The sequence below is a fragment of the Gastrolobium bilobum genome, unplaced genomic scaffold, assembly GCF_033153095.1.
Source record: "Gastrolobium bilobum isolate Gb01-03AN ecotype WA unplaced genomic scaffold, APGP_CSIRO_Gbil_v1 utg123160, whole genome shotgun sequence".
Taxonomy (NCBI): Eukaryota; Viridiplantae; Streptophyta; class Magnoliopsida; order Fabales; family Fabaceae; genus Gastrolobium; species Gastrolobium bilobum.
Window position 1 is genome coordinate 46,041 of NW_026898959.1, and position 18,066 is coordinate 64,106.

At 34.3% G+C, this 18,066-nt stretch overlaps 1 protein-coding gene across 1 annotated transcript; it reads left to right on the top strand.

Moving 5' to 3' along the window:
• Positions 1–5,792: 5,792 nt before the first annotated feature.
• LOC133285797 (growth-regulating factor 5-like) lies at positions 5,793–7,260 on the top strand. Its single transcript, XM_061483079.1, has 5 exons — positions 5,793–5,976; positions 6,044–6,049; positions 6,139–6,619; positions 6,722–7,067; positions 7,177–7,260. Exons 1-5 carry the CDS (start codon positions 5,793–5,795, stop codon positions 7,258–7,260), a joined length of 1,101 nt encoding a protein of 366 aa, XP_061339063.1.
• Positions 7,261–18,066: the final 10,806 nt, after the last annotated feature.

The window sequence follows — 18,066 nt, forward strand, 5'->3', positions numbered from 1 at the left end:
AGGTTTTTTTGTTTTATAATCTTTAAAACTCTTTTTAAAATTAATTTACCAAATATTTTTTTTTCTTCTCTAGCTTTGAAAATGAACTCTTAAAAACTATTTTATAAAAGTTTTTAAAAAAAAACACATTGTATTATCTCATTAGTTGGAGTCGCCTACATCCTTTAAAGATGTAATTGTGATTGTGTTTTCTAATGAATTTTCTTAAATAATTTTTTCAGTGTTTGGTCTATTTCAAATTAGTGAGTTTTTATCCAAAAAAACAAAAATCAATATAGCTATACTCTCAATATATTTGTACCATCGCAAAACAAAGTCGAATAACTTCTATGACATGTATCAATAATACTCGGTGAAAAGGACATTTCTCATTTCCTGGTTGTGGAGGTATTTTGGCTGTTACCCGCAATGGACAACAGATATTTATCTAGGCCCAACCTGGAAATTCTTATTTCTTCCTCTGTCTTCACAAATATTCAGATTAACCCCTCACGGCAATAGATAAAATTACCTCCAGATGTCCCGAAGAAGCAACCATAAGTACAATTATATACATAATATAAATAGCAAATAATAATAAGGTAATGTTTCTCATACGGAATCATTACGATACATACTACACAACAAATGAAAGTGGGCGAGAGAAAGAGAAAGAAAAATAAATACCAGTTATTATATTTGAATTAAAATCTCTGACAACATATATCTGTAAAGATAGCATTACTGTTTTAGGATATAGCTTCTGTCAACAATAAAATTATAACGTCCTTGTCCTGGGTACTCCACTGACTGAGCTTAAGGAAAAGTCATACACTCCATTTCAATATAGCACGACTCAAAACCTTCTACTTGTTGAATAATATATGACTGTGGAATATGGATCTGTAGCGTGAAGGGTGTCAAAAAATTTGAACAATTTGACATTTATTCACTTATTTGAAAATAATAATAATAAAGAGTGTGGAGAAGTATGTGAATTTAGTGAATGATGATGTCATTTGGTGCATCCCAAAAATATATGATAACTGGAAGTTTATACATGTTATTGACCTACAAATGTCACCATTTCCAAGCTAATGGTATTTGACTAAATAGGAATTGATCACTCGAGAAATGGTGTTTGTACAATCTTTAGATGAAAAAAAAATTCAAATACATTAATTGTTAGGATAAGATCACCTTTGATCTTATTCTTCAACTAATGAAGACCAAGTCTTTAGGAAGAGTTTGTTAATATCTTGTATCTGTATAGTTTAGTTAAGATAGTTTGTTTGTTCTCCATATAGTATTGTTACGATAGTATTAGTATTAGTTTGTTTGTTCTCCATATTAGTATCTGTATAGTCTTAGTATCTGTAACAATACTATATGGAGAACAAACAAACTATCTTAACCAAACTATACAGATACAAGATATTAACAAACTCTTCTTAAAGACTTGGTCTTCATTAGTTGAAGAATAAGATCAAAGGTGATCTTATCCTAACATTAATTGGTGTCCATTGTCATGCAATGACATAAAAAAATTGTGAGAAGTGTACGAGTAAAGTTATCATTATTTTCTATCTACCCTGCACTAAGAAATTGGAGTTGAAGCCAATTGAAACTTATCGTCAAAAGAAGCAGATGCATGAGTTCATCACTATATGGCAGTCTCGGTACTTTCCTGCCCCAAAATTTATCACTTAATTTAACTCTTCCCGGTTTCCTCTGAATATCCTGTAAAGCAATCTGGAAATGTCAGAGGTTTTTTTTTTTCTTCTACATGTAGATAAGATGAAAAAAAAACACAAACACACACACTTCAATGTTAAGTTACTATGATACCAACTAGGACGTAGAGGGAGTATAAAAAAGAAGATACCATTATTGTTTGGATCGTTAGTAAAGAATTAATTCAATTCAAAAGTTTAAGTTAATAGATAAATTTTTTTTAATAATTTATATTATTCTCTAACATTTTTTCTCACATGAAAATTCAGTAGACTTAAAAGGTGAACAATGCACAGACCCACCTATATGTGCTAAGAAAATTTCACAAGAAAAAATTGAAAACAACAAAAATCGAACTCGAGACATCAAAACTCTCAAACCATGTAAAGTCTTCGTGATATGTCACATCTTATTATACTTATGAGGGATACTTCAATGTTAGATGTCTTTCCCTCTTGTGATTATTATTAATGGAAATTTCTGTTATAATTACGGTACGTGCATTAAATTGCATCACTTATCCAACCACTAAGTATTTATTCCCCATAAGTCGAATGTTGAATTATGCAGATATTATATTAAGTTATTCTAAATTCTATGATCCAAGTTTTTTTATTTAAATTTTTGGTACCTAAAGAGAAAACCAGCATAAAATGTGTTGGAAAGAGAATATTTTATTGAAAACAAGTTAATAATCCATTATATGCTAAAACAAATTATACAAGTGAGGAAGTGCATAGAGACAAGTCTGATTCCAGTCAAAGAGGAAAAAAGAAAAACCTCTCAGGTGATATTTATAAGCCTGCAATGAAGCAGCACACAGTCAGCCTGCAAATACTTAACAAATAACAAATATGGAAAGAGATGAGCTCAAATGAAATGTAATTCGGGAAATTTTTGGGGTTAATGAATGAAAGGCTCAGTTAGGTGTGTCAAAATAAAGGAGAAGAGCATGTGTTTTGGGGCAGAGGAGCAGAGTGTGAACAGTTTTAACCTCAGAGTGCACTTTCCTGACACCTCCTGCCAACTAGCTAGAGGGAAAGACAAGTGCTTTCAATTGCAACAAACAACTCCGAACCTCCCTCTACCCGATAGTCTTTAACTTGCACTGTCCAAAGTAAACTTTTAAAGGTTAAAAATAATATAATCTTCAAGAGATAGATAGAGAAAATAAATTAAAAAAAAAAGTCCTTTCGCTTCCTGTCATTTTCATATTTATTTTTTTGAATAAAGTGTGTGTCATTTTAAAGGATGTAAAATTGTGTCATTTTAAGAGATAGATAAAGAATGAAAGAGATGACAAAAAAATAAAAGTATGGTCGCACTTCTTTGTAAAAGTAAAATAATATATATTATATCATTTAAAATAATAAATATTTTTCCCTTAATTTTTACAGTAATAGAAAAAATTGTCAACCAACTCAAACTTTCATGTGATTAGTTACCACAAAGTTGGGAGTTTGAAGTTAAACCTACAAAAAAAAATCATTGCACTTAATCATCATTTCATGAGGTTTGTTAGTTATTAGTTAAACCTAACAAAAAAAAACCAAAAAGTTATAATGTATAAAGAAAGAATTAAATATCTCTCGTGTCATAAGAGATAATTTATCTTCTATATATAGAGAAAAATAGAGTTTTATAAAAGTTATCTTGTAGGAAAAGTGATTGTGTAATATTATAGAGATTCGTTTTGCGTGCCGTAATTTTCTTTTTTTCTTTTTTCTTCAAAAAATGTGGGCCCCACAAAATGTTGTGTGTATAAGAAAGTTTGTTGTGTCATGTTAAATGATAAATGCAAACCCCATAAAAATATAAGGTACTTATATTTTCTTTTTTTCTCCTTCTCTTTATATAACTCCACATGAGTCCACACATTTTTATATATGTAAGAAATAATTTATAATTTATAAATGAGATAAATCAAATTCATAAAAAAAAATCACTAATAAACAAATAAGTAAAGGGTTATGTTATACTGACACCTAGGGGTGTTAACGGGCCGAGCCGAGCCGAGCTTTGGTCTTAAAAGGCTAAGCCTATATTTAAATGTGTCAGCCTGGCTAAGCCTGTTACCTGTCACGAATATAATTTCAGCATGTGGCCTGTATTATTTACAAAAAATGAAAGCTTGCTTTAGCCTGTTTAAAAAGAAATAAGACAAAGACCCAATGGGTGCAGCTCAGTTGGTAACTTGGCGCTGAGTTAGTGGGGTTGGATATGTGTTCGATTCCCGTTGAATGCATTCTTGGGGAGGGGGCTGAACCTTTAGCCATCACTGTTCCCCCGCACTCCGGATTAGTCTCATAGCCGGCTCAAAGAGTCGAAGCTCGTGGGGATACCGGAGGGAGCCAACTCGTCTCAAAGAGATAATTAGAGTTGGGTAACTCCAAAAAAAAAAAAAAATAAGACAACAAAAATGTATTCAAACAAAATATACAATCAACAACACTAGTAATTCCATAAATATTCATAAATTTAATGTATATCTAAATAGCATAATATAAAATAAAATCATTCAAAAAGTCTGTTTAATTAATAAAATGGAATGAAATGGATTGAGGAGAGAGAGGGGGGTTATCACAAGTAGTACAAAAATATAAAAAATTAATATATTAGGCAAGCCTGAGAGGCTCTAAGGCCGAGCCTTTGAATTGGAGCCTTAAGCCTTTTTATTAAACGAGCTTTTATACAAGTCCAAGCCTGGGTCCAACAATCAATTTTAGACATGTAAGCTCAGGCCTTCAAGAGCCGAGCCAAAGGCTCCTGTAAGGCCCCTGGCTCGTTTAGCACCCCTACCGATAGCGACACATAACAAGACATGATACTTTGATACATTAATTTTAAAAAATATTAGATTTCGATATGTTAGAACATGTTTTGATATTAAATAATATATAATAATTTAACAAAAAATAAAAAAAAATTTATATAGCATATATTATATTTAAATAATATTTTAAATTTTAAATTTATATAGTGTATAAAAATAAACTTATAATACCTATCAATTTTGAAAAAAAAACAAAAAATATAAATATTTACTATTACATTTTTAAATTGAAAATTTCTTATACATTTTAGTAAAATTTATTAGTATTCATTTTTAAATTTTATCATATCAATTTGAAAAACATTGATTAATTTTTTTATTATATTCAAAATTTAATATTGGAGTGTATTAAAATATAGAAGCGAAAAATGTCGTACACGCAACTTCAAATTTTTTAAGTGCGGATGCAGCATAGTTAAAAGGTTATCATGACTGTACCCAAATGAAACTTTAGAGGCCAAATTGACTGTAGACCAATTTTTACTGACGAAAGTGAGGCACATAATAGGAGAAAATGTAAAAGGGAAAAGCATCAATCCGTACCCCAAAAAAAAAAAAAGAAGAAGCAGGTTTGAGTTCCAGCTATGGCCTCCGTATCTATCAATAAGATAATGCCACACATGCTTAAGCCAAAAAAAGATTAAAAATGACACGTACGAGACTTTTTCTCTTATTAAAAAGTTACCATACCCTCGGATTGCAAAAGAGATTGATATAGATATATAGGCATATATAGCCACTACTATTGCTGAGCAGCTTACACTTCACATAATCGTATGGGCACTATTTTCCATGACTGATGTGGAGACAGCAGAACCAAAGGTGCATGAACACTAACATGCATTTGAATTTATTTTTTCCTTCTTTCCTTTGTACATTTGTTTATGGATTTCTGTAAAGACGTCAGAGACAAGGGCAGCAACAAAGGCAGCTGCAGAGAAAAAAACAGAAGCAACAGAGGTGCAGTCATTATAAGAGCAGACTCACTCACTCACTCACTCATCCAGCACATAGAGAAATTGAGAGGAGGTGGCAGAAAGCCAGAAGCATCATCAGACTATCACAGCCATTAGTACTATCCATGCACAGGAGAAGAATCTGCCTCCTACCCATTAAAATTTATTTAAAACAAAACACACCCCTTAAAAAAAACCATCATCCCAACTAGAGAAAAACCCTTCTTTTTTTTGAGTCTTTGAAATCTTATATATTGTTCATCTTCATACTCTTTCTTTTGGCCATCAACATGATTAGTGCAAGTGCTAGAAATAGGTCTCCATTCACAGCAACTCAGTGGCAAGAACTTGAACAACAAGCTCTTGTTTTTAAATACATGGTAACAGGAACACCCATCCCACCAGATCTCATCTACTCTATTAAAAGAAGTCTAGACTCTTCAATATCTTCAAGACTCTTCCCACATCATCCAAGTAAGTTCTTTTTTTTTTTTTTTTGGAACAATCCAAGTAAGTGTTTTTAATTTGTTTTTCTTTTTAGAATACAGTATTGGTTATTATTTTATATATCTACTTTTTTATGAGGGACAAAATAAAATTTAGAGCCTGGTTTGTCATAACTCTCTCTGGCTGCAGTTGGGTGGGGATGTTTTGAAATGGGTTTTGGCAGAAAAGTAGACCCAGAACCTGGAAGGTGCAGAAGAACAGATGGCAAGAAATGGAGATGCTCAAAGGAAGCATATCCAGACTCCAAGTACTGTGAAAGACACATGCACAGAGGCAGAAACCGTTCAAGAAAGCCTGTGGAAGTTTCTTCAACAAGCAGCACCGCCACAAGCACCACACAAACAATCCCATCATATAACAGAAATCTTTCCTTGAGCAACACCAACATTCCTTCGGCATCTTCTTTTCCTTTCTCTCCATTGCCCTCATCTATGTCCTGTGACTCCCAACCCTTTTCACAATCTTACCAAAACTCTTCTCTAAACCCCTTCTTTTACACCCAATCAACCTCTTCTAGACCACCTGATTCTGATTTTCCACCTCAAGATGCCACTACTCATCAGCTACTTATGGACTCTGGGTCTTATTCTCAGGATGAAAAGGATTATAGGTATGTAGAAAACCAAACAAGAAAAAAAAAATGACTACTTTTTTCTTGTTTTGTTCTTTCTCTTAGTTGTTGTGTTCTACTTGATTATATTCTTGGTGGCAGGAACGTTCATGGAATAAGGGAGGGTGTGGATGAACGAGCTTTCTTCCCAGAAGCTTCAGGGTCTGCTAGGAATTATCCTGACTCATATCAACAACTATCAATGAGCTCTTATAAGTCCTATTCAAACTCCCAATTTCAGAACATCAATGATAACCCAAGACAGCAAGAGCAACATTGTTTTGTTTTGGGTACTGACTTCAAATCAACAAGACCAAGCAAAGAGAAAGAAACTACTGAGACAACCCAAAGACCCCTTCACCATTTCTTTGGGGAATGGCCACCAAAGAACACAGATTCCTGGCTAGATCTTGCTTCCAACTCCAGAATCCCAACCGGTGATGATCCTGCTTTCTTCTTATATATTATCATAAATTTTTTTCTTTCTTTTTTAATATTGCGCTTCTTGCTTACCTATAAATTACTTATACTTATTTAGTCTCCTTTATGCTTGGCAGATGAATGACGCTTTTGATTATGAGCTGGTGAATACGGCCAAGAGAGACTTATTGATAAAGATCAATGTTTTGTGGCTGGGGTGAATTTTCTTTTGCAAAAGGTGTGATGTTATTTGTGTTATGTAGGGGACCACTTAAGGATTTGTGTCTTTGCTTTTTTTCTTGATATTTATATGCTTCTTCCTTCTCCTTGAAGAAAAGTGAAAAAAAAAAAAAAAAAAAAAACATGTCTCAGATTTGCACACTTAGTTGTTTGACTGGAAAGCACATTATGTTGGCTATGCAGTCTGCTTTTTTTAATGGGTGGTAGCAAGTACAATTCAAATTAGCTCTGTTGCTTGTGCTTGTTCTGAACCTTTCTTATGTGCATGGACCCAGCACACAACATGTGCAATCAATATTTGCATATTACCACTATTAGGATTAGGAGGGAGGGACACTTTCGCCCCAACAAAATTCTATCTAACTACTTCAAATGACTAGAGTAGTGACTGGAGATTTAGCAGCATTTAAGGTTTCAAACTTTGCATCAATATTTCATTGTTCATTCATTTGGATATTTAGATTTTGCTTTGTTTCATAACCACCAACGTGGGTTTAAGCATTTTATCCTTAACAATCTAACCGCTATGTTCTATAATGTCTCTCGGTCAAATATACAATATAATCTAGATAGTGAAAACGTGTGGTCTTGGAATTCTTCAGAGTTCTTCAAAATTTCTATTCTAACAAAAGCCTTTAACAAAGAAAAAAGTCACAACAGAAGAGTACTATTGTACTACTTAGTCCCTCCACCCAGAGGGGTATTTATTTGTTTGCAAATTACAATTCTCTCCTGCCCCACTTTTTATGTCTGAATTATATCTATTATTTGGGATATATTTCAAATGTAATGCTTGTGTCCAAAAAAACCTATTTCTACTCAAAATTTTACATACTAAATATGACTAGCATAGCAAAAATCGTTGTCTAATTTTCAAGTGAATCTATATAATTGGAGGATATTGATGGTTTAGGTCAAACATGTCAGCTTAATTGGCCTATAAGTTTTAGGTCTTTACTCGTAACGGACGGTTCCAGTTGAATGGAATATGCCTATTTTGACAGTATTACTGTAACCTTAAAAAAAAATAAACAAACTGTGTTTGGGGATTGCTGATCCTCTTGTTAGCTTTTGGTAAGATGTTTCATGTGAGTAACGTTACCTTAACAGAATTTGTCCCCAAGACACCAAACAAATATTGAGGTTGTGTCTAACATAAACTCAGCTATTATTCTATACATATTACGAAAAAATAAATAAATTGAGGTTGTGGCTACCAAAAATTCAGATATTGTTCTATACATATTGCCAAAAAAACCATCCTTGGTTTTATAGAAATCTGTAAGCAACCCAATGTATAAACTATCTTAATTCTTTTCTGTTGGGTACAGTAGAAAACTGAAAACCCAAAAGAAAAAAAATAAAATTCCGAGACCCCATGAATGTGAATATTCTAAACTATCTTTACCCATTTCCTATTAACTTACTTTCTTACTAAAAATTTATTCGGTACTCCTTTTTAATAATTTTTTTTTTACAACTTAGTAATTTATAAAAAAATTGTAATTTTTGTCTGAAACTTCTCGTAGAGATTTGTAATTTTTATTCGTGACTTTGAGTTCAGAAAATTTATAAAATTTTATATGTTATACATTTTGAATTGTGTTAAAAAGTCAATGAAAAAGAACGAGTGTGATGTAGAGAAGGAGAAAATATAACAGAGTTTACCAAAATATATATATATATATATATATATATATATATATATATATATATATATATATATATATATATATATATAACAGAAAGAAAAAAGTTGCGAATTTGTCAAAAAAAAAAAGTTATATTTATTTGTCACAAACTTAAATGAAAAATTATAAGGTTATTATTAAAAATTACTATTCGAAAAGTTAAAAACTCAAAACATTACAAGATTTTCATAAAGTTAAAGAAAATAATATCATACAATCTTTTTAAGGGGGAGTACATAAGTGAACCTCAAAAATTTTAATATGATTTTCTACTAGACCCCACGTGTGAAAGTTCTAAACTATCAACATCAATCAGCTTGAATGCAATATAGTAAAGTTTTGGAAGTCAAAAAGACATGAAAGTAACATTACTCTTTCAACTTGAGCTAGGTTAACTATATATAATAATATCCGTCATTGTAATTGTAATCTCTACTTCCTGCGTTCCTACTTAACACTAAGGCGGAAGATATTTTTTAGGATTTTCCATAAATTAGTGAAGGTGGTAATCTTATTTACTTACGTTTGATGCGAGATTTCTATAAAAAAAATTCAGGAATATAAATTTTTCTAGATTTTATTTTGTGTATAAATTTTTTTGAAAATATCATGGTATTCTTAAATTTTCATGACAAAGAAAAATTTAACACAATCAAATATAACATCAAGAAAAGTAATCCAACATTTATGGAAATATTTTAGCCTATCAAACAATTTTTTGGTAATATTTCTGAAAATTCATTTTCCCACCATATTTCTAGAAATCATGATTCTCGGGTAAAAAAATTATTCTCCTTTTTGATTTACATTTTTATTTTTCTCCACTAAAAAATTTAAAATCACCTCGCACGAATTAACTTACTATTTGGAAATATATTATTCAAAAAATAATAGCTTTTTTTCAATTTTTTAATAAAATACCTTTTTAAAAAAAATAAACTAATATGAACCTGCCATAAGTTGTTTCATGCATGCCTGGACTGTTAGATATTGTTTTGAGTTCAAAAGTAAAATTAAAATAAGTTTAGAAAACAGAATAGGTACATAAATACAAAGATGACGAATGGTTTAGAACGAATGAGATGGAAAATAGTCTTGATTAAAGTGGAGACATTGACGAAAAAGTCCCCTAAAAAGAGTTGTCACTTATGTGTCTATTATTTAATGCTTCAAGAGCAATTGGTTTGAAGTGTGAATGTTCAATCACATGTGGCAATAATCTAATCTTAAGGAACCATCAATGGGTACCCTCTTACCGTATGGAATGGGAGGTTTTTCTCCCCCTTATTAATTATTGGTTGTGATTATGTGAAAGTTCGAGGGGGCAGACTCCATCAGTAGAAACAACTAACATATTTATTAGACTTGCAATTTCGATGCGGGGTAGGGATCCATTTAATGCAAAAAAATCTGAACTTATTGTGAAAGTATTGAGCATAGTCGAACATGATATATAGTAGAAAAACTAAATCAGTGCTCTGATATTAGTAAAATAAAATTTAGACAATAAATCACAATACTCTATATTATGCAAGAATCCCTCCACATTAATGGAATTCGTTGGGGAACGACTAAAGTCCCTTTAATCGGGTTAGCTAACTTTATTATGAGTGGAAAGTAGCACAAATTCCATTTGCTTGAAAAGGAACAATACTTTGTCCTGAAAAAAAAAAAAAAAAAAAAAAAAAAATACTTCATACTTCTATATGTAGGCTATTTGACCATTTTGCCCCTGATTCGAATCTATCTATCAATCTGCCACTCTTTAATCGACTACTTTGCATGTTTAATCGACTAAATGGTTGTTGAGAGAATTAATCGACTAAATCTCCCTACTTAATCGATTAAAATCATACTGACTTAATTTTTTTTTTGTCAAATATGGAGATTTAGTCGACTAAATCTCCCAACAGCCATTTTTTGTCTGTTTTGGTCATTTAGTCGATTAAAAATTTAAGGTAGTCGATTAAAGAAGGGCAGATTGATAAATAGTTTCGAATCAGGGGCAAAATGATTATTAATTAATTAATGAGGGGCAAAAGGGTGAAAAAGCCTCTATATGTACCATCAAACCATGACGGGCTGCTTGTTCAATGAGTTGGAATAAACTTGTACAGCATACCCCAGAGAATATTGGTTTTTTTCAAGGGAAAATATTTGTGCAGTTGCTATAGAAATTTTAATCTGCCACACACTTTGTATTCTTCGAATTACATAACAAATTTTTTGAGAGGAACTATTGCAGGGTATCCACTCTTTTTTTTTGTAAGACCCATTTCTTTTTTCGGAAATCATGCTCTCTTGTGACAAGAGCAAATTTTTTTCCTACACAATTAGTTTTCCATGCCAATTAATTTTATTTATTTTTTTAATATAAAATACGAGACTCACATTTAATTTGTCTCTACTTTTTTTTTCTCATGCTGTCCTACAAGATAAGAAAACATGAACTTTTGTGAAAGGGGCAAAAACAACACTTTTTAGCAGCAACAAAGTTAAACCCTTCTTTTGACCCTTTTTTTCTATGTGTCTATATAAACCCCAGTATTCATGTGGACTCGAATGTACCCTTGCTGAAAGACCAAGGTGTGTTGAGGCTAACATGTTTAAAATTGGACTGCATTTCTTGTTGAAGGTTTGGGCCACATGCATGTAATATATAATCTTCAGTTGTCTTCATGCTATGATTTAGGCGATTTGACATTGGAGTACTATATAATTCATGTAGAAACAGATACTAATCTTAGATCAAGTGGCAGAGTGTTCATAGAAAAAGTAAAATAGTTGGACGGTGTGTTACATTTTTCTCATTTTCTGTAGTGATTGTTTCATTAAACATGACTTATGTGCATGATAAACAACCCCAAAAATAAAAGAACTATTTAAAATGTTACAATTGTAAAATAAGAGAAGGCATTCTAGCTGCCCTAGTGGAAGAAAGATTGAAATTGCCCTTTGAATTTGTAGAAAAAAGATGAATACGACACTATATATTAATTACGGAGGAAATTATTGCTGTTTGTGAGGCTTATAACTAGGAATTGTTGGGAGATATTGTTGCAATCATGGAAAGTATACTAGTCGTACAAGTAATAAAATGACAAATAAAGAATCGTTCTCATGAGAATTGATCTATCAAGCGCTAATTTTTCTATCTATCAAAGTTGGATCGACCGAAAGGGTTTTTCTTGAGAATGATTAAATTGCAAAAACTAATTCTAAAACTAACAATCAACTAACAAGAACAAGATTCAAGAACACAAATAGAAATTCGGAGTAAAATCAAATATGCAAAAGCGTAGCTAAGAATTCGATTTCCTCAACTTCATCCTAATGAATCTGTTGGGACAAACTCGGACCCTCAACCTCAGCTAAAAAGCCTTTGCGAAAGTCAGATGTCAAGCTCAGAGGTCGGCTATCAGAGAGGTCGGCCTGAATTCTCCATGTCGACCTATGCATAGCAGAAATGAAAAACTCAGAAGGAGAGAGAGACAGAGAAACACACAACATATTTTAACGTGGAAAAACCTTCTTTAGTGTGAAGAAGTAAAAAAACCCACGAGACACTGGTCCAAAATCAAAATTTCACTATAAATATAATGGGTTCAAGAAATCAAACCACACCAATAATAATGGTACACTCAAACCTCACCTACAATGGTGGTACTCTCTCAAACTTTTCTAAGGAGGTCTAACTCTCAAGCTTCTCCCTAGAGGTGCTCTCAAAGTGTCTAACCCTAACCTCTCTCATAACACAAGCTTATATAGGAGAAGAAAAAAGATTCTAGAATATCAAAAGTGGGGATTAGGGTTAATTGAGCCCCAAATTCTTTAAGCCTCCCTCATCAATATTGGGCCTTGTGCAACATTAAGGAGGAAAAGCCCAACAAATCTCCCCCTTCCAACTTCAACGCATCAGCATCAGAAGTAACCTGGCACCTTCCCTGCAATCTTCAAATTTTCTTGTTGGTACCGGCTTCGTCATCATGTCGGACCAATTCAGGTCGGTGTGCACTTTGACGAGTTCGAGCTCTCCATCTTCCACCACATCCTGGATCCAGTGATACCTCACATCAATGTGTTTAATGCGGGAGTGATAAGTAGAATTCTTCGCTAGATGAATTGCGCTTTGGCTGTCACATCTCAGCTCGTACTTGTCTTGATCATAGCTAAGTTTAGAGAGAAACTTACTCATCCACAAAATTTCTTTGCTTGCCTTAGTCGTGACCATGTACTCGGCCTCAGTCGTCAAAAGTGCCACACAATTTTACAATTCGATTGCTATGAGATAGCTCCTCCTGCAAATATCATCAAACATCATGTCGTCGACTTCCTCAAGTTCTCATCTCCCCCTAAATCAGCATTTGTATAGCCATGCAACTCAACTTTACCTTCTCCAAATTGGAGGCATAAATTTGTTGTTCTTCAAAGATACTTGAGAATCTATTTGACAGCTTCCCAATGATCTTTGCCGGGGTTTGACAAATATCAGCTTATCATTCCAATAGCATGAGTCAAGTCGGGTCTTGTACAAACCATTGCATACATCAAGTTTCCGACGCTGGATTGGTATGGGATCTTCCACATATCATCTTTTTCTTCATCAGATCTCAGACATTGCTTCTGATTCAGCTTAACGTGTCTGGCTATGGGGGTGCTTACGTTTTGCCTTTGTCCTTGCTAAATCTCTTCATAATCTTCTCAATGTATTTATCCTGACTCAGCCACAGTAGCCTTTTAGGTCGATCTCGAAAAAATTTTATTTCGAGTATCTGCTTTGCAGAGCCAAGATCTTTTATCACGAAGAACGAGCTTCAACCTCGGCTAAGAAGCCTTTGCGGATGTCAAATGTCGAGCTCGGAGCTCGGCTATTAGAGAGATCAGCCTTGGGCCTTGTGCAATATTAAGGAGGAAAAGCCTAACAGAATCTACCATTTCCTCTAACTATCATTCAATTTATGTTATTGATAATTCTTTCAAGATTAACCGAAACTCAATCTCTTATTGTTTCAATCTTTTACCCTGTTAAAAATCCTAATTCCTTGGTGATCTCACTTAGGGCAAGCATTAAGAACAAGAATTAACAGTCATAGATTTAATAAGTTGACCCCTAGATCATACAAAACCTAGCAATTAATTAATTAAATCCTACACCAACATCCTTATTGTCATGAAATACTCTAATGTTCATTCAAGATTGGCCAAATCACAAACAAAACGAGGAATTAAAAATAGATTAATTGCATAACATTAAAAACTGAAAATCATATTACAAGAAAGAGTAAATAGCATAAGGAATCCATAGGTTCTGTTATTGAAGACAGTGGGTGATATTATATCACTAATAGATTTGAACCCATGTATAAAGCAGAGGAGGTAGATGATCAGAATTATCACTGTGTAATTAAAAATATTAAAAACAGACTTACTTGTCAGTGGCAGAATGATGAAACAGACAGAATGAAAGGATGAATATATGCAGTATCAGAGGAATTAAATCTGAGCCCACAGAACGTGTCTCCTTAAGACAATTTGCCCCCTCACTGATGCCTAAGGTTGATGGACACTTGTCTCCCAGGATAGAACGGATTTCGTCTGAAGAATGGTGGCACTACGAATCAACAGCCCAAATGAACACAACAATATGCCAGAGGAAGTCACACCGGAGGATGAACAACAGTATGCAAAATCGGAAGAAGAAAAATTTCGGCAGAGTTTAAGTGCAGAAAAAACTGGGATAGATTTCTGAAGGTGTCAGTGTCTATTTATAGACACTGACCGGTCACGATGAACAGTCGCCGGCGGCGAACCGCCGTGTCTGATGGCGGCGAACGGGTGCGACCGGTGACTGTTTCGACGAGCAGACACAACCGGTGACCGGTTCAGCGAGCAGACACAACCGGTGACTGGTTCACGAAGGGAAAGAACCGGTTCGGTTCAATACTGCTCAAAAATCCGGCGGGTAGAAACGTTTTGGTTGGAGGGAAGCAACGGTAAATTTTTTGGACAAAATATTAAAAAATTATTTAATAAAAAATTATTTTTTATTACACACTATGAACCGAACCGAACCGAACCGAACCGAACCGATCCGAGCCGAGCCGAGCCAGACAGACGGCGGCGGCGGCGCGCGCGTGTGTGGTGAACCAATGCTCACCTAGCTCTTCCCCCTACATAAAACATGTAGTGACCCAAGGGCCAATCTAAGAGAGGGAAGTGAGAGCTTATATACTCTCTCATTTCCTACTAATTGTCCAATGTGGGACTTGTTGAAACCCACACACCTCTTCATCTTCCCTTTTTTCTCTTTTCTTTATTAACCCACTTCTTTTTCATAACCAATGGATCATTGTACATTAATTCATTCATTAATTCCAACAATCCCCCACATGGATAAGAAGTCAAATCATCGTGACAAAATGCATAAGAGTATAAATGCAAAGTGTAAATTCCTCAACGAGAAACAACTGCATCGAGATAGGTGGAGTTACCTTTGAACCTTCTCTAGTGAAAACCTATCGGATATACTCGGTCAATCGGTGGTCTAGGTCGACTTGAACCGTCAACCTTTAGTGTATACCTAGATAATAGGAGTCACACAATTGCTTCTCTAGCATTGTTGGTCCTTTGTTGCGCCTATTTTGGCCGTGGGACACCTGCCTGGTTCTGCGAGTGTTTTAGAGAATCGGCCTTTAAAAATTCTCATAGAAGCGGCCCTCACTTCACACTCACATAGGTGATTTCTTGTGATGTAAATCACTATACATCATCTGAACACAACAGATTAAGAAATCATTAAAAGCCTTAATGTTTACCCTCATAAATACACTGTCTTGTCTTAGGAATGAGTATGAGTTTAAAAACTCCACAGTGTTTGAACAGTCGACCATCACTTAGTTGTCTCTTTGAACCTAGTTCATGGGATCTCCACTCTTCTAGGTAGAGTTACTGCAATGCTCAACAATTGATAGACCTTAAACTCAATTCTTTCGACAAATTTTCAACTAACTCTCTAGGAATCCCTTTGGTTAACGGATCCGCTATGTTTTCCTTAGACTTAACATAGTCAATTGAAATGATTCCATTGGAGAGTAGTTGTCTTACGGTATCATGTCTACGACGTATGTGTCTGGACTTACCGTTATACATGACGTTCTTGGCCCTTCCAATAGCTGCTTGGCTATCACAATGTATGCATACAGATGGTACCGGTCTTGGCCAATTAGGAACATCCTCAATAAAATTACGAAGCCATTCGGCTTCTTCACCGGCCTTATCTAAAGCAATAAATTCTGCTTCCATGGTTGACCTTGCAATGCAGGTTTGCTTGGACGATTTCCAAGACACAGCACCTCCACCAAGGGTGAAGACATATCCACTTGTGGATCTAGTGTCGTTAGAGCCGGTGATCCAATTTGCATCACAATACCCTTCTATAACCGCGGGGTATTTTTCGTAATGCAAAGCATAATTCTGAGTATACTTCAAGTATCCCAAAACTCTTACCATAGCTTTCCAATGATTCTCATTTGGATTACTGGTAAAGCGACTTAACAGACTTACTGCATAAGCAATATCAGGTCTGGTGCAGTTCATAACATACATAAGGCTTCCCAACACTTGAGCATATAGCTTTTGTGCTGTAGCTTTACCAGTGTTCTTTAATAAACTCAAATTAGAATCTACAGGGTTCCTCACAGGAGTTATATTCAAACTCTTGAATTTCTCAAGAACCTTAACTATATAGTGAGCCTGTGATAATGCCAACCCTGCAGATGTTCTATGGATTTTAATTCCTAGGATAACGTCTGCTATCCCCATATCTTTCATCTCAAACTTACTTTTAAGTAATTGTTTAGTAGCATTAATCATTTGATTATTACTACCCATGATCAACACGTCGTCTACATAAAGACAGACAATGGCAAAACCTTTTTCAGTATTCCGAACATAGACACACTTGTCACATTCATTAATTCGAAAACCATTTGATAACATAACTTTGTCAAATTTTTCATGCCATTGTTTTGGAGCTTGCTTTAACCCGTAAAGGGATTTTATTAAGCGACAAACTTTCCGTTCTTGTCCTGGAACAACAAAACCTTCAGGTTGTTCTAAATATATCTCTTCGTCCAGGTCGCCGTTTAAAAAGGCAGTTTTCACATTCATTTGATGTATTTCTAATCCATTCAATGCAGCTACCGCAATCAACATCCTGATGGATGTGATCCTTGTAACGGGTGAATAAGTGTCGAAGTAATCGAAACCTTCACGTTGCCTGTAGCCTTTTACCACAAGCCTTGCTTTATATTTATCAATAGTGCCATTCTCTTTCATTTTTCTTTTGAACACCCACTTACTTCCTAACGGCTTATTGCCAGGAGGAAGATTTACCAGTTCCCAAGTGTGGTTGGACAAGATAGACTATATCTCACTATTGATAGCCTCTTCCCAGAATGGTCCTTCCGGGGACGTTATAGCTTCCTTATACGTCCGAGGTTCATTTTCCAATAAGTATGTCATAAAATCAGGTCCAAAGGATGTGGCAGTCTTTTGCCTCTTGCTACATCTAGGTTCATCTTTTATGTCCTCTACGGTATCAGTATCAGTTGTAGCATCTCGAGGTATCTCAACCTGATCATCATCATTACCACTTGATTCATGTATTTTCTTATACGGAAATATGTCTTCAAAGAAAGTAACTTCCCTTGATTCAATCACCGTATTAATATGTATATCTGAGACATCAGATTTATACACTAGAAAACGATAAGCACTACTATTAAGTGCATAACCGATGAATACACAATCCACGGTTTTAGGTCCGATTCTTATCCTTTTAGGTTAAGGAACCGCAACCTTTGCCAAACACCCCCACACTCTAAAGTATTTCAGGGATGGCTTCTTTCCTTTCCATATATCATATGGTATGCTTTTTATCTTTTTGTGGGGCATTCTATTAGTAATATAATTAGTCGTCAACATGGCTTCCCCCCACAAATTATGTGGTGAACCGGACGTAATTAACATAGCATTCATCATCTCTTTCAGTGTCCGATTTTTCCTTTCTGCAATCCCATTTGATTGCGGTGAATA